Here is a 25522-nt window from a genome sequence, read left to right as displayed (position 1 = left end):
GGCCAGCATATTTACGTAGATGTGTGCAGTGGTAGTGCCAAGTTTCTACACTATGCTACAAACACCAGCAGTGTGACAAGGTGCTGAGCGTCTGTCAAAACAAGTGCTGCATGTTTGGGTTTTTCTCTGAGCACCAAGAGTTAAAAAATGGAGAAACATGTTAATATACTGTATATATATATATGCATATATAATATATCCAGCCATCCATTTTCATCCGCTTATCTGGGGCTGGGTCACGGGGGCAGCAGGCCAAGCAAAGCACCCCAGCAATATATATAATATATATTAATATACATTTCATGAACCCACACAGACTGACAGGTCTGTCCTCTCTCCTTACATGCTTTAGCCTTCCCTTCATTCAGAGTAAGTACTCTACCTTATCCCAAAATATTTATTTCCGCAGCCATTCCGTATCATAGCAAAAAAAACAAAGAGAAAACACCTCCAAAACACTCTAGAGCGCTCCCAGCTGGGTCTTTCCTAAGATGTGGCTCGCATTTTTAGCATGGAAAAAACTCTTCGGTGGACATAGGGCCTATATTATGTGTAACTTTAAGCCCTTATAACATTTAAACAGATGAGTTCTATAAAAATTCACCACATGTATGGGCATATTGGCTTGAGAGAACAAAACATTTTTTGTACCAGGCTGTAAACATGTTTATGTCTGCTGTAAAGTTACTCATATTAACATGGCGTCTGTGGGGATTGACTCACTCTTGGAGCCAGCCTCTAGTGGTCATTTGGAGAACAGAATTTTTTTGCCACTTCTGCATTGACTTCATTTATCAGCTCTGGAGGCTGCCGCTCATTTTTTTCTGTACATTTGTCCAGACAGTGTTTTTAATTAAGTGAACTTTTCCTTGTATTACAGCTCTGTGTGACCCTGGAGTTTAACTACGTACACATAGGAGGTGGTGGCCCTCTCGTAGCCCCGCCTTCTCAGCGATGGAGCCCGACTGGACAGCTGAGATGAAAATCCCACTGTCGTTGCCGCCAACCAGAGTGATGTCCCTCAGCAGGTTGTCGCCTTGCAATGTCAGCTCCTGCACGGGCTTCAGGGAAGTGCTGATTCTGGAGAAGGAGGACAGAGACGGGCGGAACGGCCTGCACACAGGAGAAGAAGGTACGTGTGAGTAAGCTTGACTGTCAGTCTTTCTTGTGTATGTGAGTGCATCAGAGTCTGTACTTTACCTCTCCAGAGAGAGCTTCCTGAAGATATTGTTGACCTGCTCTAGGTCGTAAGTGTCCATCCCTTCTGACTGATGGGACGAGGAAGATGAGTGGACGGAAGGTGGACCACGCTGTACTTCGTCCTCTAAGAAAGAGACAGACAGGCAGAAACAGACAGAGGTTAATAAAAAATGGTAGAAGATAAATAAAGTCATTCAGTTCAGAAAAATGTCATTAGTGCGATTTTGGGTAATGTGTTAAAGTATACTTTACCAAACTCCATTTCCATGTTGTCACTATCAAAGTCTGAGAGGCTGAAAGAGACCAAGCATCAGACAAAATAAATTAATTACAAACCAGCACCAGCATGGACTACTGACATGTATACTCTGGTACAGGCCGTGGGTACCTGCGGGGGTGGAAGTCATGCTCCTTCTCCCGCTCTCTGCGGTACAGTGACGCTTTCTCTGGTGGCTCAGGCAGCGTGGAAAGGATGCTGTCATTACGGTAACGCAGCTGGAGATTTTACAAGTGAACAAAGCAGAAGTTTCAATTTCAGACGCAGACATGCAAATCAGCGATGTGTTCGAGCCGCAGAAAATAAATCTATTTGGCTTAGGGCTAATACGGCATCATTTCTCTGCATCAACACCTGAGACAAAACTCTGGACTGTAGCAGTGTTTTAAAACCTCACCATGTTCGGCCTGTTGGACTGTTCCCCCGTGGGAAGTGAAGATGGGGATGTGGAGAGGGCGGGAGCGGAGAAGGGTGGATATGTGGGGGAGATCGGCACGCTGGGGGAGGGAGGGAGGGAGATGCTGTTGACGTGCAAGTTCCGCATCTGGATTTCCAGACAATCTCCTCCGTTGACTGACAGAGCTGAACGTTGGAGACAAATATAGATAAATATTAACAAAAGAAATGTCACTGTTACAGTGGAATAAACTGTATGACTGAACTATGACGGTGTTACCTGTGGAATGAGTGGCCTCTGAGTTGACCTGAAGGTCTCTGGGTGCACACACTGGAGACTTTGCTCTGTTCTAGAATACAAAACACAAATTTTATTGTTTTTATTTTGTAGTATTTCATCTTTATGTCTATACAATGAAAATATTAGATAATTGATTTCACATGGGAATTTCGACTGGAGACTTTGAGGATTTCACACAAATTAAATGAACTTTAAAATAAGAAATTAGATGTTTTTGATTATTTGAATAATCCTTTGCACATCAATTATTCACCCTGTGTTATGTTGAATTTGTTAAAGGAAAAGTTTTCTCACAGGCCTCTACAGTAAAATAAGAATCTGAAAAAAATATTTATCAATTGCAGTCTTTGGCAGCTGCATTTAGTCACTTTATTAGGTACACCTGTTCAACTGCTCATTAACGCAAATAGCTAATCAGCCTATCAGAATGATGAAGAAAGGTGATTTAAGTGACTTTGAATGTGGCATGGTTGTTGGTGCCAGACGGGCTGGTCTGAGTATTTACTGGGATTTTCAGCACAACCATCTCTAGGGTTTACAGAGGATGGTCCCAAAAAGAGAAAATATCCAGTGAGCCAAAATGCCTTGTTGATGCCAGAGGTCAGAGGAGAATGGCCAGACTGGTTCAGGATGATAGAAAGGCAACAGGAAGTCAAATAACCACTGGTTCCAACCAAGGTCTGCAGAAGACCATCTCTGAAGCAACAAGACCTTGTCCAACCTTGAAGCAGATGGGCTACAGCAGCAGAAGACCACACCAGGTGCCACTCCTGTCAGCTAACAACAGGAAACTGAGGCTACAATTCACACGGGTTTTCTCACCAAAACTGGACAATAGAAGATTGGAAAAACCACATTCAGATGGAAGCATGGATCCATCCTGCCTTGTATCAACGCTTCAGGCTGCTGCTGGTGGTGTAATGGTGTGGGGGAGATTTTCTTAGTACCAACTGAGCATGGTTTAAACACCACAGCCTACCTGAGTATTGTTGCTGACCATGTCCATCCCTTTATGACCACAGTGTACCCATCTTCTGATGGCTACTTCCAGCAGGATAATAATAATATTTTTGATATGAATTCAACATGACACAGTGTGAGTAATTGATATAAACTTCATAAGAGTAAGACACTTAGAGAGTAAGTAGTTTAATGTGTGGTATGGTGTTACGTAAAAACTGTTTTACTCCCAAGTTGAGTCTTTAATATGATTCCTAAGAGTTTGACAAATACAGGCCCTGGCCTTTGCTGTAATGTTCAATCTGTAAATAGGTAAGTAAGTGTGAGTGGTGGACAGTAGCTGACCCCTCCTTTGAGGTTGGGTCTGCGTTTGAGGCGAGGCTCCTCAGATGTGAACTTCTCCTCTGGCGACTCATCACTGGACCATTCTGATTGGGCCTGGACGGGTTTGAAGTCCTCTCCTTGAGAGATGATGGTGGGAGGCAGGTCCCTCGGGAGACTCTGCAGAAACAGAGAGGACAGAATTAGGAACATTTCAAAATTAGTCACTGGAAATACGGCAAGTTCCAGAGATGAAGTGTGAGCACTTATTTACTCTGTTGTGTCTAACCTGGTCCAAAGGAGAGTCCTTGGACAGCCGTCGTAGGCGACACTCCAAGGTCACCAGCTTGGCTTCTTTGCGTACGATCTTGATATGGAGCTCATCGCTCTTCTCCTCCAGCTCCCTGATCTGTTTGCGGTATTTGTCTTTGTCGATGAGACTCTGGGAGAATTGATGCTGGGCCTCGTCTCTGGCTCGAAAGGCCTGCAGCAGCGGAAGAGTGGAAATAAGCAACAACAGCAACAAAACATTCACATTGACAAATATAAAGAATCAGTTCGTCTGTGTGCTTTCACCTGGTCCCTCTCCTTCTCCACCTCCTCCAGCTGTGCGGTGATGGTCTCCATGCGGTTGCGATACATCTCACAGTCTTTTTGCAGTGTGGAGCACTTCAGCTCCAGATCCTCCTTTTCCTCCAGGTACTACACACATACACCACACATGGGTTAATTATAGCTTACTCGACAAAGGCATATACAGGAAGAGAAAGAAAGAGGGAGAAAGAAAAAATACCAGGTTACACACAAACAGAGGCCATTGATGGGGGTTTCTGCACAGGGTGTGTTTCACAGATGGTCTCATGGGCATTGGGCTCTCTGGTCATGGGTTTGTGTTTCCAGGGTGTGTTTTCACTTACATTTCTTTGTTTGCAGACACACTCTGCTTCACACTCACACACTTCCGAATAATCATACGTTCAATCAACGTTTCATACAAGGAACCAAGAACACTTACATAACCTCTACACACCTACCCATATCCCTACGTTACGTTAAAGTACCAATACCACAGTTTCAGAATACTCCATTAAAGGCAAAAGTCCTGCGTTGAAAGTCCGACTCCAAAACCATGACAAATATTTTCCCTCTTCCCACTTATAAGCCTCTGTTCATGAGTAGATGCTCACTTTCTTTTGCGTCATGATACAGTTGGCAGGCGTAGTACGAAAGTTTTATCGGTAAAGTGTACTTTTGTATTTGTTCCACAATAATATGTCCCCTGTGACTGCTGTATGATTACATAGTAAAAACTGTTACTGAAACAGTGTGTAAACAGCATTTTAATGTAGTAACAGGTTGCTGTTTATCTATAATAATATAAAATATAAAATATAAAAAATATAAAAAATACTAATATAAGTATTTTTTAAGTATTTTTTCTCTAATATTTGATTTTATTGTGACATTTTGGACACTTACAGTTATTTAAAGGTCTGAAAACTCTGGAGGGGAAGTTGCGCTGCAGTGAAACTGCTAACAACTCAGAGACATCTGTGACTTTGGCTAGACACCGTTTTTTTGTAACTTGTCACATGTCAAAATGGCTGAAAACCACAGATTTAATCTACAACAATGTATTGTATTTTGTGAACTCATCATAAAATTGTAATGTAAATATCTTGATCTGAAAAGGAACTAATAGCTAAAAACTGTCAAATAAATGTGGAGTGCAATATTTCCTTCTGAAATGTAGTGACGTATAAAGTAACATACAATGGAAATACTCAAGTACAGCACAATAACCTCATTTCACTTGTGTAAATTTGTCTTGTTTCATTGCCTGCCTGTGTGTCTGTTACCTTATCTCGTAGTTCCTCTGCCTGTCGGATTTCTTCATGTAGGTTGTAGAGGCGGTTGACCAGATCCTGTCTGTCTTCTAGTGCTTCCTGTCTGTCGTGTTCCAAAATGTCAAGGATGGCCTTGTCTGAAGCAGGCAGTGGGCCAGGCTGTGTCATAAAGAAACACACATTGTTGGGTATGAACTGTGTATACTGGATAGTTTGCATTAAACAGCATCAGGGGTCCTTCAAGAGAGGACTTACTTTGTAGTGACGAACCCAGGTCCCCTTTATCTATGGAGCACCTTAGCTTTGTTCAACCAATCATTTTGGTTTTTACAGTTTTGGTTCACTCTCAAGATTCTAATTAACTTTATTTAGCAGATTAGCAAATTAATGCTAATATTGCTGAATGTGTAAAGAGGCGTTTGTTGGCTAACACGTTAGCATGTCAACATATTTACTGTTTTTTGCACTGACCTGAAGTGGCTAAAAAAGAATCAGTTAATGCAGGTTTAAACTGTGAGAAGACTGTAACATGTTCCCAGAGTTCTATGTCCCCATGATCCTAAGTTCCCACAGTTCTATTTTCTAATGGTCCTAGGTTCCCATGATCCTATGTTCCCAGGGTCCTAAGTTCCCCCAGTCCTATGTTCCTATGCCTCCAGATTCTTATGTTCCCATGGTTTATGCTCCCAGGGTCCTAACTTCCCACAGTCCCATGTTCCCAGGGTCCTAAGTTCCAAGAGCCCTATGTTTCCATGGTCCTATGACAAAGAGTCCTAAATTCTTGGCGTCCAGTGTCCCCAGGGCCCTACCTTCCCAGGTTATATGTCCCCAGCACCCCAAGTTCCCACAGTCTTATGTCCCCAGGATCCTAAGTTCCCACTGTTGTATTTTCCAGGGGTCCTAATTTATCCAAATCCTATGTTTCCAAAGTCCTAAGTTCCTAGGGCCCTATGCCTCCAGATTCTTATGTTCCAATGGTTTATGCTCCCAGGGTCCTAAGTTCCCACTGTTGTATTTTCCAGGGGTCCTAAGTTACCCAAGTCCTATGTTTCCAAGGTCCTAAGTTCCTAGGGTCCTATGCCTCTAGATTCTTACGTTCCCATGGTTTATGTTCCCAGGGTCCTAAGTTCCCAGGGCCCTAAGTTTCCATGGTCCTTTGTCCAAAGAGTCCTAAATTCTTGGGGTCCAGTGTCCCCAGGACCCTACTTCCCCAGGTTATATGTCCCCAGCACCCCAAGTTCCCACGGTCCTATGTCCCCAGGATCCTAAGTTCCCACTGTTGTATTTTCCAGGGGTCCTAAGTTACCCAAGTCCTATGTTTCCAAGGTCCTAAGTTCCTAGGGTCCTATGCCTCCAGCAGATTCTTATGTTCCCATGGTTTATGCTCCCAGGGTCCTAACTTCCCACAGTCCCATGTTTCCATGGTCCTATGTCCCCAGAGTCCTACATTCTTAGGGTCCAGTGTCCCCAGGACCCTACTTCCCCAGGTTATATGTCCCCAGCACCCCAAGTTCCCACGGTCCTATGTCCCCAGGATCCTAAGTTCCCACTGTTGTATTTTCCAGGGGTCCTAAGTTACCCAAGTCCTATGTTTCCAAAGTCCTAAGTTCCTAGGGTCCTATGCCTCCAGATTCTTATGTTCCAATGGTTTATGCTCCCAGGGTCCTAAGTTCCCACAGTCCCATGTTCCCAGGGTCCTAAGTTCCCAGAGCCCTATGTTTCCATGGTCCTATGTCCCCAGAGTCCTAAATTCTTGGGGTCCAGTGTCCCCAGGGCCCTACTTTCCCAGGTTATATGTCCCCAGCACCCCAAGTTCCCACGGTCATATGTCCCTAGGATCCTAAGTTCCCACTGTTGTATTTTCCAGGGGTCCTAAGTTACCCAAGTCCTATGTTTCCAAGGTCCTAAGTTCCTAGGGTCCTATGCCTCCAGATTCTTATGTTCCCATGGTTTATGCTCCCAGGGTCCTAAGTTCCCAGGGCCCTATGTTTCCATGGTCCTATGTCCCCAGAGTCCTACATTCTTGGGGTCCAGTGTCCCCAGGGCCCTACTTTCCCAGGTTATATGTCCCCAGCACCCCAAGTTCCCACGGTCCTATGTCCCTAGGATCCTAAGTTCCCACTGTTGTATTTTCCAGGGGTCCTAAGTTACCCAAGTCCTATGTTTCCAAGGTCCTAAGTTCCTAGGGTCCTATGCCTCCAGCAGATTCTTATGTTCCCATGGTTTATGCTCCCAGGATCCTGAGTTCCCACTGTTGTATTTTCCAGGGGTCCTAAGTTCCCATTGTCCTATGTTTCCACAGTCCTAAGTTTCCACAGGTCTATGTTCCCATGGCCCTATGTCCCCAGGGTCCTAAGCTCTGAGGGTCCTATGTAGCTTGATATACACCCACATTGTAAGATACTGGTTAGGGCTAGCTTCACAGTTCAAATTGCAAAAGAAAGAAGGTATATGGACATTTCAAATGCAGTTTGAATGGTAAAAGCTGTTCTGTCACTGTGGAGATATCAATGTCTCAAGTCAAGAAAACTGTCCTGCCCACCAACTTAAGGACGTAGATTTCAGAGAGTACAATATCAACTCTAGGTAGGTGATTTAAACACATTAACGTTGAGATCTGTGCTATAGCTGAGGGATGGTTTGTTCCTGGCCCACCAGACAATGTCTTATATTGCTTATCAATCCCTGTGTGTCTATGCATGACCGCGTGTTTTAGGCAGGCCATACCTGTATGATGGACTGTAGCTCCTGTAGTTTGATCTTGAGCATTTCATTCTCTCTTTCTAGCTCAAAGATCTGCTCTCTCTTTGGCCGGTTCTCAATGTCGTTCTTCAGCTTGAGACTCTGCCTCCTCTCCATCTTACACTCTTCCTCCACCTTGTTCAGCTTGTGCTTTAACTGATCAACCTATACACACAGTGAGAACACATAATGAGTTTCTTAGATGTTTGCAAATACACAATGTAATGACAATGTTTTTGTGCATTAATATGTCCATCAGTACCTCTAGCTGCAGGTCTCGGCTCCTCATCACAGCCATGTTCTTCTCCTCGCTCAGCGTGGCGTACCTCATGGCCAGTTTGTAGTTTTCATCCTTCACTCTCAGAAGCTCGTCACTGTAGGCGTTCCTTTCCTCTCTCAACTTGTTGTTCCCTGGAGAACAAAGCTTAGTCATTAATACAGTCATACATGAGTGTGATATCCGGGACTTTTCGGTGGAAAGCAGCTGTCAGGTTTAGCATAACTGCAAAACATATGAAAATATTATGCTTATTGATAAATACGGAGAACTTATTTACATGGAACACCAAAGATTTACATATACATATTATCTTACTTTAAAAGATCAAAAATCATATAAATAAATTCTGTAAATACATAAATGAACAGAACTTAAAGAAATGAACTTAAATGTAACTCATTATTATAAAATAATATTTCATCATTAATTGTCATAATAACAACATAATTTATTTTATAATGTCACTATTTATTTAATGACATTTTTTATTTCATAATGTCACTTTTTGTCATAATGTCACTTTTTGTTTTTAATGACAGTGGTTATGTTTCGCTCACTCTCACCTGTAGGGATGTCCCCTAATAGTCGACCAAACGTTAGTCAACAAAAAGGTCATTATTTGGCGAAATTTCATTGATTGCTTAAAAATAACAAACGTGAAAGTCTATTAGGAGCCACAGGAGTCACATTACAAACCAATCACAGCCGACAGACATCTTTCTCTTCTTCTGTAAATATTCAGTCTGATAAATACGGAGGAGTTGATCATGTTAGTGCAGGGCTACCCAGAGCTTTACATCTGTCCCACAGACGATACGTCTACACACTTATAAACAGCTCCTGGAAGAAGATCAGCTCTGCACTCAGGACTTAAGGTAAATTGGCTCTACGGTGCTTGTTGGGTTGCTTAGTAACCTCAGACCCAACCTGCCGCTGCGCTCTTGAGAGCTGGCATGAAAGTTGCGCCCTGTGCCTTACCTCCCGTTTCCTAAGTGGTTGAAGACACAGCATGTGTACAGCCCCTAATAAGAAACTGTAAATTGTGAAGACAATAAAGCCTCCACAAAAATAGCATTTCAAATCTTGTGTGTGATTTATCCTGGCTTCATATTGCAGAGCAAATCTCCGCTCGTTGCTTGGCTAATTTATACAATGTAAAATGCCATAGGCTTGTGCTAATAACATTAGCATTATATATTTGTTTAGAAAATGTGTTTAGTATTAGACAGTTGTTAAGTCAGTTACCCTTGTGAGTTGCAATGGAGCTAAATTATGTATCGTTAGCTTTATTAAATGTTGCTATTCCCTAGGTTTACATGAGAGAAGGAAAAGATCACCGGCCGCTAGGCTAATTTATATACATATAGGTTTGTGCTAATAACATTAGCATCTGTTATTGTGGGGGAAATGTGTCCAGATAAAGACAAGTGTTTGTCTGTGAATGTTGTGAGTTATAGTGAAGCCAATTTGTCCCTATTAAGCCATGTTTAATGTTTGTTTAATGTGTGTTTTGAGTCAACTAAACTTCACAGCTTTTCACAGAAACCCCTGCCGCCAGCTAGTGTTCTGGAGGTGTAACTGCAGTGTGACCCAGATACATCTGGGTCACGCTGGAAGAAGGAGTTTAAAAAACAGGATAATTTGCTAAAATTGGGATTGTTGGTGTAACAGAGTTTGTATTGTATGTAATTCCACTTGCTATTATTGCTATACTGTGATAGTCATGCACTTACGTAGGTATGTGGATATACCTGTGTTACTGGCTCACCAGCCTGAAAATGGGGGAAAACTGAAAAGGCTACATTATCAGTGTCAATGGAGCACAGCTGTGTTGTTGTCAGACCCTGGTCTGAGCCAGCCAGAGGCTACGTTATGACTGCCTAGTCTGCGTCCATGGGCAGTCTGCGTACTTTTGCAGGTCGGCTGTTATCAGGGCGGGTAGGGCTGTGTGAAAGCAGCTTTAGAAAAAGTATAAAAAAGACATCTTTATATTTGGACAAAGGTTTTAGGAGGGACAGATGCCATTTTAGATTAGATTTAAGATTTTGCAAATTCACCCTGTCAAGGAAATTTGCAGCAAAGTTGCCATGCCAGTATCTTCCTCATTTGGATTTTCACCAAAACACTGTCAGAGAAACATGAGTTGACCACTGGCCTGAAAAGTATTCACAGATTATTTTCAGCTCTTGTTTAGACGTGAATGTACTTGATGCACCAGCTGCAGGTTTCAACTACACAGGACATGATACCACAGTGAACTAGTTTCATGAGTAGGCTTTGGCAGACAACGTGACAGGCAACTTAGCCTTAATAAACTCAACTGTGGTGCACCAAGCAGGTAAACCAAGCATGTGTGGTGGGGTAGCAGTTTCAGTTAATAGTGGTGTATTTTTGGTATGAATAAACCATTTGACACGGAGAATCTATCAATAGGGATTTTAAATTCTCTTATGGGGAGAATGCAGTGCAGAAACACAGATAGAGAGGAGCTTGCATGTCATGATCATGGACCGCAGGAGCAGGATGGCTAGGGGGGCTGAGCATGCATTTTATGAGCTCAATACTGATATATCAGTAATATAAGCCTATGTCTGATACAGTGAATAAAGAAATAAATTATGCCGCCCCTTCTTTGGTGTTCCATGGTCCCTGTGTCATGATCAGAGCATATGTAAAATAATAATGTGTATTTTTACTCTGTTGGAAGGCCTGAAGCTCCTGATTGGCCAGCCGTAGCTTCTTCTGCTCGTCCTCCAAGGTGCAGTTCTTCCTGCTGAGCTCAACATGCTGCAGGGTCTTCACTTTGGACTGCTGCTGCAGCTTCATCACTTCATTCATCAGGAACTGGGTCAGACCCTCATGACCCTCCTCCACTACAGCGGGAGACAGACAGCAGGGGTGAGGCGAGAGGAGGAGAAAAAAGACACAGCACAGAGTGTAACGTATCATATATAGATATTACACCATCACTGAGCTGCAAGCTGATTTGGTTTAACCTCAGATTCTAACCTCAACCAGCAGATGTACGAAAAGTTTTGTAGTGTTCCTCCCCGAACAGAGCTACAAAACCAGCTTTTTCATAAAATTTATTCAAGATTGCATATGATGATCAGCTTGTTTCTTCACTTAAGGTCGCATACACTACGCTGTTGCCTGACATGCACCTTCCCAGAAATGTAACTACACAATGTAGTGACACAGACAGCTGTGATTGGTCCACTTGGTAGCATCATAATTCCTCCTGCACATTTCCAGTTGCTCCTTTTTCTCCGTGAACATGGGCCAAATCAAGGAGAGGTTAACTGAGGAAACCTGTTAATATGCAGGCTGCATTTCTACAACTTGTCTTCACCATGTGACGAAGACTGCCAGATGACAGGAAATTCATGGAAGGAGATTTCCACAAACATAGGTGTGGATGTCATCACAATCGGCAGGAAAATGTGGGCATTGTACGTGTCTGCAAATCACAGATATGTTTCATTTGGATATTATTATGTCGCAGACACGTCAACTTGTTTCCACAATGTAGTGGTTAACATGTTATTAGGTTTAGACCAAAAAAACAACTTGGTTATGGTTAGGAAAAGATTATGTTTTGGCTTAAAATTCTCAGTTTTGGTGGCATAATAATGCAGCAATGCCTCGGTAACGACCGGTTTTGTTGTTTATTGGTCACAAACAGTTGTCTGCAGCTTGGCAGGCATCTCACCTAGGTGGCACGCCATCCCCCATCCCCTCCACCTCCTGATGACAAAGTCAGCTCATGTACTGAGTCACTTGAGAAATGTTGAAATGATTCGCATGAAACGTGCAAATGTAACATATTTGTGGTTCCAAGAAACGTACAATGCCAGCCTTGTCTTCTGGCGACTGGGCTGGACTCCAACATGATCTGCTCAGTTTCAGTTAAAATTGTTTGGTGAACACAAAGAGACTCAAGACAGTGGCATAAAATCCCCACTGCCAAATAGTGTTTTGGAGGTGTAATTAATTGCACACTTGACACACAAGTATAAATACTCACAACATTGTGGGCCTCTTGCATAAGCTACAGTAGGCTCTGCGTAGAGCCTACACACAACTATAAATCAACCTTTATTGTCACTTGGTTTGATGCAAACAGCTTAACATAAGGAAGAAGAACTACACTGTATTGTCTATTTAAACCCAGTCAAGCTGTGTGTCCATGCATGTCTGCATCCAAAGGTGTGTGTCTCACCTACGATGGTGGAGAAGCGTCGTGTGGGATCCTTTCCTGTGACCAGCTTGTACAGGTCAGGGTAGTAAAATTCAAGACTCTCAAGAAACGCCACATACCCCCGCTCTCCTTTAGTGTGGAGGATGTCAAGTAGACGGCCTGATAGAGGATGGATCAACATATTTTGAGATTAGGAGGTTAAGAGGGTGACAAAACAATTGTGTGAAGCACAACATGACTACACAAATGTGTACACATCCCTCTACCCACTTGTGCGGTTTGCTTTGCAGAGCAGTAGCATGGAGTTGAGGATCTCATCCTCGTCCTGCTCATCCAGGACTTTGCACTGGCGGAGGTAGGGGGTGAGCTTCGCCGGGGAGATGACGCGACACAGCTCGTAACGTTTGCCATCCACCTTCTCCCACAGCGCCTCCACATCGTCACATGTCCCGTTTTCCATCTCATACACCCTGAAAAAAAGAGAAGCTTTTGTTTATGTCATTTTGCATCATCACAACTGAATCAAAGAGACGCAGATGAGCACTACAGTGTGTGTGTGTGTGTGTGTGTGTGTGTGTGTGTGTAGGCTGGCATATTTCAAGTATATTAATGTTGACTGTTGGTGGAGAAATCAGCACCTGTGCTTGATCTCTGGTACATTTCTCTTGTGATATTCAAACATTGACACAAAGTGGTGATTGCAAAGAAAGCAGGAACATACGTGATTTTTGGGGGTTCTGAGGAACCACAAAGGTCATATCTAAGTTTGCATGTGGTTAGGTGTCTGTATGACGTAGGGAGATAAACCAAAGTTTAAAAACACAATCTGTTCTGGGGCTTTTTAGCCATGCTATTTCAGAGAGTTTTATCTTCTTCCTGTGTCGAGGGGAAGCAGGTTCAGGTTGTCATGGTCACACAATTAAAGACCTAGTTTGACATTCTGGGAAACACATTTATCTATTTTCCTTTAGGTTTAGCTAGGCTAACTGGCTGCTGGATTTAGTTTCATACAGCAGAAGTGTGGACTCAAGACACATGACTTGGACTCAAGTCAGACTCAAGTCACCAATTTGATGATTTTAGACCAACAAAATCAAAATATTTGTTACTCGACTTGGACTTTGACACCAATGAGTTGTGACTTCACTTGGACTTTAGCTTTTGACTCGAAAATACTTGATACCTTCCCCCAAGTCCCAAAATTAAAAACTATAGCCTATTATTTAAAAAGTGTGCAACAAGTCAAATCATTTCCCTTCATTTCCTAAAATCAACCAATATTAACGCTATTTAACCCCAGCAAGTTGATGCTAAATCCCCCAGATTGACTTATTTTGAACAAATCCAACAGCATCCAATAAAGCTGCAGGACAGAACAATGATGAGCTAATGTTACATTACTGAGCGCCAGTTGGAAAAACTGACTCCAAAGATAATTTTGTTTACATACAATAACTACACAATGTTCAACAAAAAAACTAATTTAGGTATATAAAACGTGTGGGTCAAAAAATACAGACAAAAACGCAACAACTTCCAACTCTGTTCGACATTTAAAGTTGCACAAAGAATGCCAAGCTGTTAGCTAGTGCTTGGCTAACGTTACCTTAACAGCTAAGTAACGTTTTAAAGGAGCAGTGTGTAACATTTAGGGCATTTAATGGCATCTAGCAGTGAGGATTGCAGAAATTAACTCAACAAATTGAGGTATATAAACGTGTGGGTTGGAAAATACAGACAAAACGCAACAATTTCCAACTTTGTTAGACATTTAAAGTTGCACAAAGAATGCTTACCTGTTAATCTAACGTTAGCTGGTGCTTACAGCTAACATTAAGTAACGTTTCAAAGGAGCAGTGTGTAACATTTAGGGCATTGCATGGCATCTAGCAGTGAGGATTGCAGATTATAACTCAATAAATTGAGATATAAAACATGTGGTTTTGAAAAATACAGATGAAACGCAACAACTTCCAACTCTGTTCGACATTTAAGGTTGTACAAAGAATGCTAAGCTGAGGCTAGCTTATGCTTAGCCAACATTAGCTCAACAGCTAAGTACCGTTTTAAAGGTGCAGTGTGTAGGATTTAAGCGGATAGTTTGGCAGAAATGGAATATAATATAAAAAGTATGTTTTCTTTAATGTATAATCACCTGAAAATAAGAATTTTTGTGTTTTCGTTCCCTTCAAATGAGACATTTATATCTACATAGGGAGAGGGTCCACGTCCATTGAGTCTGCCATGTTGCATTGCCATCTTTCTACAGAAGCCCAGAATGGACAAAACGAACACTGGCTCTAGAAAGGGCCATTCCTGTTCTCACATTTTTGCGTCAGCCACCATAGTTCGCAGCCTCTCTGCCATGAGAGCTTTGGAAAAACTCGGGGTCTGTTTGTTTTGGAGAGGAAGAGACCTCTGGATAATTTGGCTCCCGTTAAAACCTCCTGAACAACCAGGAGAAGTTTTAGCTGGTTGTAATCTGCAATCCTCCCCACGAGATAACATTAAATCCCCCTAAATCTTACACACTGGCCCTTTAAAGGAGCAGCGTGGGACATTTAGGGCATTTAATGGCATCTTGCAGTGAGGATTGCAGATTATAACTCAATAAATTAAAGTATATAAAACGTGTGGGTCGAAAAATACAGACATGACGCAACAACTTCCAACTTTGTTCGACATTTAAAGTTGGACAAAGAATGCTAAGCTGAGGCTAACGTTAACTGCTAAGCAAACGCTGGCCTCAGCTTAGCATTCTTTAGCTGTTAAGCTAAAGTTAGCCAATGCATAGCTAATGTTAGCTTAAGGCTGAGTAACATTTTAAAGGAGCAGTGTGTAATATTTAAGGGGTCCATGTCATTGGTCCGACAGCCCATTAGTCCGACGGTCCGCGGTGCTGAATGGCTCCCGGCAGGCGAAGCAGGCTCACAGCTTATGTGTTTGCCACTTTCTTTTTTATTTTAACCCACACCATGATCTTTTCCTGACCCTAACCAAGTGTTTTTTTGTGCCTAAACCTAACCAGACCTTAACCACAGGGCGTCATGATGATTTCGCAACAGACTTCGGAACAATGGGTTTAATATGGTCGGAACAATGGGCTGTCGGACCAATAGGCAGTTCCCATATTTAAGGGGATTTAATGGCATCTTGCAGATTACAACCAGCTGAAACTTCCCCCCTGTTTAAGAGGTTTTTACCATGTCCACAGAGGTTTCTTACTCCTCTCCGCTCCTCCCTTTCAAATCAGTGCTTTTCAATGCTGTTTAGCTTGTTGGCGCCAGGCCGCTAGCCCAGCACCAGCTAATGTGTCCTCACCTTTTTTCTCTTATAACTTAAGACCCAGACGTTCAGAAGGTTTTTACCTGCACCAAATTATCCATAGAGGTCTCTTCCTCTCGAAAATACACTCACCCAGTGATTTAAACTGGTAAAAATGCTGAATACAGGAGTTTCACTTTAAATAATGGAGGTTTTTCTATGCAGAAGGGCTGCCAGCTATGGTGGTCGACCCAAAAACATGAATGGTCCTATCTAGTGCCAGTGTTGGGTTTGTCTGTTCTGTGCTACTGTAGAAACATGACGTATTCAATGGACAAGGACCCGTTCCCTATGTAGACATTAACGCTCATTCTAAGGTAACAAAAACACAACAATTCTTATTTTCAGTTATTAAACACTACATATTTCTGCAAATATTTCCCCCTCAATCCCAAACACTGGATATTTAACTAATAACTGCATTTTTTAAAAAACATTTAGGATTTTTGGTCATTTAATATTTTTCTTATATTGAAGAGCACATTAAGACTAGTTCAGGACTCGAAAATCATTAGGACGTTGGACTTGACTTTGGACTTGAGACTTGTAAAACAATGACTTGATCCCAACTGCTGTACCGAATACCAGTTTTGGGGCATCGAAGAGCGTGGAGGAATATTTGCGATTAATCACAGCTTCGTGGGGGTGATCAAAGACAAGACATATTTTGAAACATCACTTTTCTGTCATTGCACCTAAAATAACATGACAATTAGCCACGTTGCTAGCATGCAGGTTGCTTGAAATTACTTTGCACAAAGGTTCAGATGTTACTCAGTTTTCAGGTGATTTGCCAAGCTGATTTTGAATTTGTGATATGTCAGTTTCCTTTAGCACTCCACCTTTTGGGAGTCATCTTTGTAATTTTTTAAAGTGTTCCACATGCTTGAGCTTTTAGACATCTTGCTAGTATATTTATAATATGGTCAGACTGTCGGAGTCACAAAACTTGGCCTATCGTTAAGTTTGTCCTTGTCTGAGGATAACTAATAATTAATGTTGATGCATACTGAATTATGCTGGATTGCTGTTTCTTAATTTATGGGCAATCTGGGATGTTTGGAGCATTCAAATATTGATTTTGACATCGCTTACCATGGCAACAACTGAAGTTTCGCAGCATTGAGGTAAACCCTAGACACGAGTGTTATCTATCTTGGCAAGAAAGCAAATTGTCATTGTTGCCATGCCAGCATTAGCTTTATTTTTAACTGACTCACTTCTCATGATATGATCATTGATAATTATCTGCAGAACAAGCATGTGAGGCTTCATGAAGTATAACAACACAGCCTCAGAGTGAAGCTTTGGGTCCCACACACTCTCCACTTCATCCGTTTCCCTCATAAACAACATAAACTTTAACCAACTGACATCTTTCCATTTAATCTCCTTTTTTTTTACTTTTCCAGAAACATATTTCGACTCTTTTTTATCTGCGTCTCACTCCCACTTGATTTCCTCTCTCTTTTATCATTTCACATGCACACACACACACACACGCACACACACACACACGCTGTCCATGCATCTCTGGGATTTGCATGCCGTGTGGCCACGTGGGTGTTATCCTACAATCCTGCTTTGTGACTTGCAGCCTACAGTTAGGCAAATCGATGCTATTCGATGCCATTACTCATGTAAACACACACACTTTTGCATACAACTGTAATCTGCACCGTGCATGTTAAAGTTTACACATATACAGACACGTGCTGGTTTACTAAGTTTCAACAGGACCGATCTTCAGTCAAATTCATCTCATCTCAGTGACTTTCTTTATGTGACATTATTAAATGTTCAAATATCCACGCTGTCAGACAGTCGCTGAACGACATCATTGATAAGCTGCTTTTCAAATGCAGTCTGAGGCAGACAGAAATATCACACCCTCTCTACACTCGAGGCTATTATTTCTCTCTGCAGTGTGTGTGAGTATACTGCCACAGTTACAGCAGATGATGAAACCGCAAGCACTCACACCAACACACACCCATGCTCTCATGCAGAAGTACAGCGTGCATGCAGACACACACACATGCAGACCCCTTCAGTAACCACATACATGTTTCCTCTTCTCTCTTCTCTTATTTTGGAGTTCATTACCGAGAAAGCTCATCCTTACTTCCTCCTTTTCAAACCAGATGTGAGTAGTTGCTCTCTTCCTCTATTCTGTTTTAGTCCTCTCAGTCGGCTGCTTTTCTTTATAGTATTGTGGTCAGAGGAGTTGATTGGGTTTTTTAGAGCAGTGTATATGTGTGTGTGTGTGTGTGTGTGTGTGTGTGTGTGTGCGTGTGTCTCCTCGCAATAAACCTTCTGTTTTCCCCTTTTTTTCAGCAGCTGCAGACTTAAAAGAGGCAGACACACAAACACAACTGCGTGCAGGACTCTGGTGCACTGAGCAGCGTGATTGTTTCCATTATTTTCTAACACCCCGCTCAGTTGTCTGTTTGAACTGTTTACCACCTCGCCTTGCTCTGCCTTTATGTCTCATCTAAATCACACACACGGGGTTACTACTGAGGACATATGCACTCTGTAGATATATTCATTATCCTGCTGTATGCAAGTGTAAATTCATGCTCTGTGTAAAACATTCAGTGATATCGACCACCATTTTGTCAACAAAGACACACAGTATAGTCTGCAGACAAACTCAACTCTCATCATCATGAGTCGAGGTGGGTGCATGACAAGGTAGATGAGAAGGGAGTGGGTTCACTCTCCTTTATATTCAAGCACTTATTTTGACTGTAAACAGCCAGAAAACAAAGTGGGTATACCCTGAATACCTGCGTATACCCTCCACTACACCACTGCATATCATGTGAGCATGTAATATACAGTATACAACATTTAAATTGGACTGATTCCACATTCAAGCACAACAGACATGCTATTTGCAGAGTACTCTAAAGCATACGCCTGCCATCTTAAATGAAACTGAGAGTGAAATATTTTTGCAGATATAAACATTTTTAAACATTAAAATCATCACATATTTAGTCCTACATTAAACAGTAGGAGCATATATATGAAACTAAGAATTAAACTTGCTCTGATGATGATCAGGTCGTGATGTTTGCAGCACATTGTCAAAGTATAATCAGGGTCAAAGGGGTGTCAGGTTGTCATATGATATTTCATGTGCTCTCATGTGATCATAAGTGTCAGTGTCTTACTCTAGATATCAGGCATCAAGATCATAAGGTGATTGACACCTTTTTACATTACGCAAAACATAATTTGAACAATTAATCTTTTAAAGTAGCAAAACTGTGGAACATGGCATTAAATAACATAATAGTAATTAACATAACCCAGTTTAAAACGAGGTATAAAGAGATGATTTTCACAAGGTACAAGAATGAAAAAGGTGTTTGACTGTCCGCAGGTGTTCACTCTTTATTTATTCAATTATTTATTACCATCAGTTTTGTGTATGTGTGTGTATGTGTGAGTAGGAACACATAGTTTGTGTATATGTGCATAATTTGACAAACAAAACACATCTGTCATGATTGGATAAAGATATAAAGATGAGATTTTATATTCTAAGTAATTATTTTATATCTTGCTGTGAGACAAATATAATTGGTATTTAATTTAATATATTAAAATAGGTCTATGAGAATTAATTATTGTACATCTTTATATTGATGTGGAGCTACATGACTGACTATTATTCATATATGGAGAAGAAATTAAGGGAATAAATAAGTTTGTACTTCCTCACACTCCTTTTTGGACATGTAAATCAAATAATTATACGTTGTTTTCAGTTTTCATGCCTCCTTTAGTAACCTGTTTTTATGTCTGTCCACTACTGTTTGATTATTTTGTTTTTTATACTACTTACATTTTCGAAATAAACTGCGACTAACGAACTAACTAACTAACTAAATCATGGCTGAAAGAAACAACATTGTTCTCACACTCAACACAACAGTAGAAACACCAGTGTTTTGTATTTGTGTGGATGGATTTTGGGATGTATTTGTGGTGCTTGCGGATGCATTTTCTTTTAGTATTTTAATTTCTAAAAAGCCTCCCGTGGACAGGTGTTGCAAAATAGCGTTTCACTACAACCACAAAACGCAGCACATCTGGTTCATGTGCATAAATGTGCAGACCTAAAGCTGCTGTTACGTCTGCATCAAATAAACAAAACTAAATCTGAGCTGAAAAGCAGCAAAGTGTGTTGAAAATAGTAATCGCTTCATATCTTGGACCAAATGCTGATGATTCCCACAAAAGTTTTAAAGCTGGGCATATACTAAGGTGCAAATCAGATCTGAGCGTTAGAACAGTTCATGAGTAAGAACCAACGACTGCAGAGATTAACCCTTTAACCTCTGTGACCTGCTAATGGAAACTTCCTACATTTATTTATTTTATTTATTTATCATCACCACAAATTGTCAAAGGACCATGTGTGTCACTTTTTTTTTTACCATTTCCTCTAGGTTTATTTTGTTTCATTCTTTTTATTAAAATGCTTTAAAATGATTTAAATCATTGTTTAATAAAATATTAACCCTTTAAATGCCAGTTTGTATTATAAACCACTAATTTGCATTTGTTAAGAAAAACATATTGAAATATTTTCAACATACTAACAGGTAATGAGATTATTCTGCTGTTATTATCTCAGTCTGACAATTGTAAATCATGACCCACGACACTGATTTTGGTGCTTTTATTCTTTATTTCTATCTTTTATATTTTTTTAAGTGCAATGTCAGATTTTATTTAAAGTCCTTTCATTTCCTCCCGTGACAAAAATACGTCATACCACCCTCCCCCTGGTAAAATTAGGAATTTTTGATCAGTTCCTCCAGGGATTTTTTTGTTTCATTCTTTTATTAAAATGTGTTTAATGGATTTAAATCATTATTTAATCAAATATTAACCCTTTCCATGCCAGTTGGTATCATATACCACTAATTTGCATTTGTTAAAACAAATCAAATGAGGGCACTGGAGTTAAAAGAATACCGCACTGGCAAAACGATCATTGTAAGTCAGTTACTTACCCCATGTTATGTTTAATTTCTGAAGAAAACTCTGTGTTTCTGGCATGCCTTCCATGAATGAAGAATCCAAAAACTGAGAAACTTTGTAATGAATTGGGATTACAATGGGGCCACGCTTAACAACAGCAAAACTATATCAAGACAAACTGTCACACAGCTCGTGCAGTATAATCCAGGTCTCATTCATCCAATCGTATGCTCAGTACTTCCTAAACACATGTCTCTTTGTTACAGCCTCACTAATTTAAACTTCCCCATAAGCAGTGTCATGCACAGATGATTGGTGCACCTGGGCAGGTGTGTGCGTTTGAACTCCGCTCGTATGCAGAAGTGTTTTAAGTAGTGTCGCTATGGTGAAAAGGCATGTGTTTGGGAAGTACTGAGCACACAACTGGATTAATGAGACTTGGATTACACTGCACGAGCTGTGTGAGGGTTTGTCAATGGATGTTTTTGTATTGATTTGCTGTTGTTGATTGGGGGCCGTCTTTTACTCCCATTCATCAAGAATTTTCTCCATTTTGGATTCTTTGTTCAGCAGAGGCATGTGACAAATTCAACGTAACTCAGGGTGAGTAACTGACATACAAGTGATCATTTTGTGGGTGAAGTGTTCCTTTAAAGAAGCCAAATGACTTGACAAACAGCGCCACTGTGAGCTTTTTGAGATCTCTAGTTCAGAGGTTCCCAACTGGTGGGTCGCGAGTTCATTCAGAATGGCCCGCAATCAACTCACGAACGTGTCACCTTTGTGAAAAACACACTTTATATTGAAGTACAGTGAATTTCTGGCTCAGAGCTTTTAATTTGTAGAGCCGTTTCCTGCTGTAGAGTGAATGACTTACGGACAGATACTTTTTGATGCTGCATATATTAAACTGTGTGGACCTTGAACTAATGACCAAGGAGAAATCTGAGACCCCGTGGACGAACGACTGCTCTAGAGCGTATGAGGTGTTTGGATCCAGGTGTATAACTGTGAGTCTTAAAGGCATTTATATTTAGTTTTTTCCTAATGTTGATTCAGTTTAGCAGCGTAACACCTACATTTTTAGCTACAAAGACATCTTGCAGGGTTCCAAAATAACACCTGTATGATATGATGACATTATGACGTACTAGCCGAGCATCCTTACAACATCTGTATCCAATAACTAACATAAGTTAAAGTAATCTTTAACATGTATCCTTCACATACACCCCAATCTCTACATCTGCTTTTAATTTCTGATCCTATATCTTATTTGTCTTTAATGCTTTTGCTCCTGCAGTAACTTCAAGCATATAACTTACATTTTGTTGACTCAGTGTTTTTGGGTTAAAGTAGATTTAAATGTGTGCTACTGTCTGCTAGTAATGAATGAGCAACCATTTTAGCTGACGGTTCAGAGGAAATGGTTCAGTGGATTGTTCCATTATGATTGTATTAGTTTCAGCAGCTTATCTATATGTCACCTCTCTCTCTATAGATGTTACTCAGATTTCCTTGTGATAACTGTATGATGATCACTGTCACTTTAACACCATGTGAGAGATGATCTGTGTGATGTTACTGTGACACATCGTTAATAGTTTCCTCCCTGGTTTTTCTTTTGTTTTTTGAAATGCCAAATATGTGAGGATATGGGTTCCATATTAGCACTGGATCTGGACTGAGAAGTAGGGGGACGCAGTAAATTGAAGGGTGTAAGGGTCTTCCTGCAGAAAAAAAGAGATTTGAATCTCCTCTGTTGCTCCTCTGTACTTCTTTTTGGAGTTCATCAGAGCAGAATCAGCAGCTCAAGTCACGTTCTCAGCCTGAATATGACGGCTGGACAGTTAGTCACATTTTAAACATGATTGGTGCAGCTAAAAAAAAAAAGTTTTTGAACATGATTTCGAAAAGAGTCCCCAGTGAAAATGTCACCTCAGCATGTATGAGCATCATAGTGACCCAGATTTATTCCACATTCAGCTAACCACACACAAACTAAGAGGCGTGACACTGACCCACAGACTGAAGATTACAGTCTAACATCAGCACAGTCACTGGACTTGTTGATGTTCCTGCACATTTCAGGTTTGATCTCTGTGCGTCCATGTCAGCGAGACAAGGCTCAGTGATCCTATAGAGGCCAAGTGTGTGTCCAGGCTGACTGTGAGTGTACTGGATGAGGATTGGCTGGCTGGCTGATAGGCAGATATGATTGGTTCAGGTGTGCGAACCATCATAAAGGCTCCATTGTCTGGCAACATAGCTGGAGCTTATGGGAATTTGATATGTGGGCTTTGTCTGTGGACGGAGGGGGAAGAGAGACGGAGATCCCATTGAATAAATTCTGACATATGCAATTGTAGAATTTACATCATTTTAAAAAGGGACACAGTCATCTTATAATTATCATACGGTACAGTGAAAAATAGGTATTTTATGCCACAGTTATGACAATTTTTGACGCTGAAGAGCATTTTGTCTTTCTATGGAGCGATTTCTGGTTAATGTTTAAAGAATTGCTCACTAGAGCTGCAACGATTAATCGATTAGTTGCCATCTATTAATAATTTGATAATCATTTAATCAGTTTCAGTGATCTTTTTAGAAAAGTTCTCTGATTCCAGCCTTTTAAATGTGAATATTTTCTGGTGTCTTTACTTCTCTGTGACAATTAACTGACGTTTGAGGACGTCATCAAAGGCTTTGGGGAACTTTAATAGATCAAACTTATTGATTAATTGAGAAAATAACACACAGATCACTCAAAAATGAAAATACCCTATAGCTGCAGCCCTAATGCAAACTGGTTGTGAGGTGAAAACTTCTGATTCCAGCTTCTTAAATGTGAATATTTTCTGGTTTCTTTGCTCTTTTATGACAGTTAATTGAATATCTTTGGGTTGTGGACAAAGCAAGAAATATGAGGACGTCATCTCAGGCTTTGGGGAACTTTAATCGACCAAACAACTTATCGATTAATCGAGAAAATAATCAGTCACTCAAAAATGAGCGTATCCTATATCTGGAGCAAAGTGGTTGTGAGGTGGAATGGAAAGTTCTTCTCGTGCATAACTTTCTATTGCTTTCAACATGTCATATTACAACACAGCAAAACTGATATTTAAAAATATCAGATCAGTGCAGTGGTGATGAATAAGCAGAACACAGTCGCATCAGTGTGCATGCACATGGCCTGTGTGTCTTGTTCCTCCCTCACTGGATCCCATTGTCTTCTGCACCTGCTGCTGGAATCCCAAACATTTTGATGCTGCCAGATAATAACCTGCTGCTGACAGAGGTTGAGCTATTGTGTTACCAAACTAATAATTTAGGAGCCGAGATGACAGTGAAGGGAACATGCCGTTCATTAGGATCTGCAACATTCACAGTGCAGGTGCACAAGTGATTAACAGAGTGGATTTACTCACTCAGTAACTCAGAGATTGAGACACTTTGAAAGGAAAAACTTGTGAGAGTTTGGGTGAGTCGGACAGATGTGTGTTGCAGTGACACGCAGTGTGACGGGCTGTCATTGCTGATGCGGTGATATTATGGGGTGTAATATCACCTCTCTGCTTCTCGGTTTTTCCATTCCGACTCCGACAGACGCACATTTACACGCCTGTCCGGACACTTTAAAAATATATTTCTATATATCTGAACTCATCAACACACTGAAGCCAACATGCGTAAACACACTGATCATGATAAGAGTTATTTTGCCTACCTGTGGTGCGTTAAGTCGTCCAAAGAGTGTGGGAGAAATCAAACTTGGCCAAAGTTGGTTTGTGTTGTTTTGTCTTTAAACCGGTTTGTTCACCATTAATCCCAAAGAGAGGCTCAGGTTGTCTCCATTTATCCAAAAGAGAGGTGACTTTGAAAGTAGGCTGAGTGAAGAGCGCATGGGAGCCTTGGCCCCGACACTGTGCCTCAGATGAAAGATCGACAGAGAGAGGCACAGAGAGCGACAGAGAGCGGAGGCGGGCGGTGTGAGCTCAGATGGAAATAATATGTTCACAGCAGAGAGGTGAGGAGGAGCGCAACCCCGCAGTCTCTCTCTCTCTTTCTCTCTCTGACCTGTCTCACTCTGTGCTCTCTCTGTCTGGCAGCAGGTACGGTGGCCGCATGACTGAATAGGCTATAACAGAGTGACTCATTAGAAGTTTATAATTGCTCAGTTGTAGGTTTATTTCTTGTCTCTGAGGTTTTCATCTAACATCACTGAGCTGCATGACATCAACATGACAGGCAAATATTTCTTGGAGTATGGAAATACTAAATTGCACTTCACTTAAGTATATTTCTATATAATCTTTAATCCATCTGTCTGATGGCTGCAGTGACTTACAATTTCACATTCAAAACACATCATGATCTTATTTGATTCACTGTCATAGTTGCAAACAGTTAAATGCTGCGTGGGCTGCACATTAATCAGGAGCCCAGTAATGATAGTATGGCAGTCACAGGGGCTATTTTTCTTTCATTTAAACTTTATTTAACCCGGAAGTCCCATTCAGATTGAAAATCTCTTTACAGGAGAGACCTGGCCGAGGCAGCAGCCAATCAAAACACATTTAAAATGCAACAAATACAACATATAACACAAAAATCCACAATAACACAACAACTAACAAGAGAAACAAGCACATGTCTCTGTCAC

At 41.1% G+C, this 25522-nt stretch overlaps 1 protein-coding gene across 1 annotated transcript in view; it reads right to left on the bottom strand.

The window, feature by feature from the left end:
• Positions 1-24859, bottom strand: part of card11 (caspase recruitment domain family, member 11) — a 43021-nt gene extending 18162 nt beyond the window's left edge. Inside the window, exons 1-16 of the mRNA XM_033643863.2 lie at positions 24587-24859; positions 12796-12995; positions 12547-12684; positions 11021-11197; positions 8307-8455; positions 8030-8209; positions 5315-5461; positions 4032-4157; positions 3745-3939; positions 3480-3635; positions 2154-2223; positions 1875-2059; positions 1589-1695; positions 1453-1493; positions 1201-1324; positions 912-1113 (exon numbers count right to left, since the gene is read on the bottom strand). Coding sequence (XP_033499754.2) covers positions 912-1113; positions 1201-1324; positions 1453-1493; positions 1589-1695; positions 1875-2059; positions 2154-2223; positions 3480-3635; positions 3745-3939; positions 4032-4157; positions 5315-5461; positions 8030-8209; positions 8307-8455; positions 11021-11197; positions 12547-12684; positions 12796-12985 — 2187 coding nt within the window. The 5' untranslated portion in view covers positions 12986-12995; positions 24587-24859. The remainder of the gene's footprint in view (positions 1-911; positions 1114-1200; positions 1325-1452; positions 1494-1588; positions 1696-1874; positions 2060-2153; positions 2224-3479; positions 3636-3744; positions 3940-4031; positions 4158-5314; positions 5462-8029; positions 8210-8306; positions 8456-11020; positions 11198-12546; positions 12685-12795; positions 12996-24586) is intronic.
• Between the last annotated feature and the right edge of the window lie 663 nt (positions 24860-25522).

Source organism: Epinephelus lanceolatus, chromosome 18 (genome assembly GCF_041903045.1).
Source record: "Epinephelus lanceolatus isolate andai-2023 chromosome 18, ASM4190304v1, whole genome shotgun sequence".
Taxonomy (NCBI): Eukaryota; Metazoa; Chordata; class Actinopteri; order Perciformes; family Serranidae; genus Epinephelus; species Epinephelus lanceolatus.
Note: the sequence above shows the minus strand (reverse complement) of the source record. Positions and strands in the feature narration are given on the sequence as shown.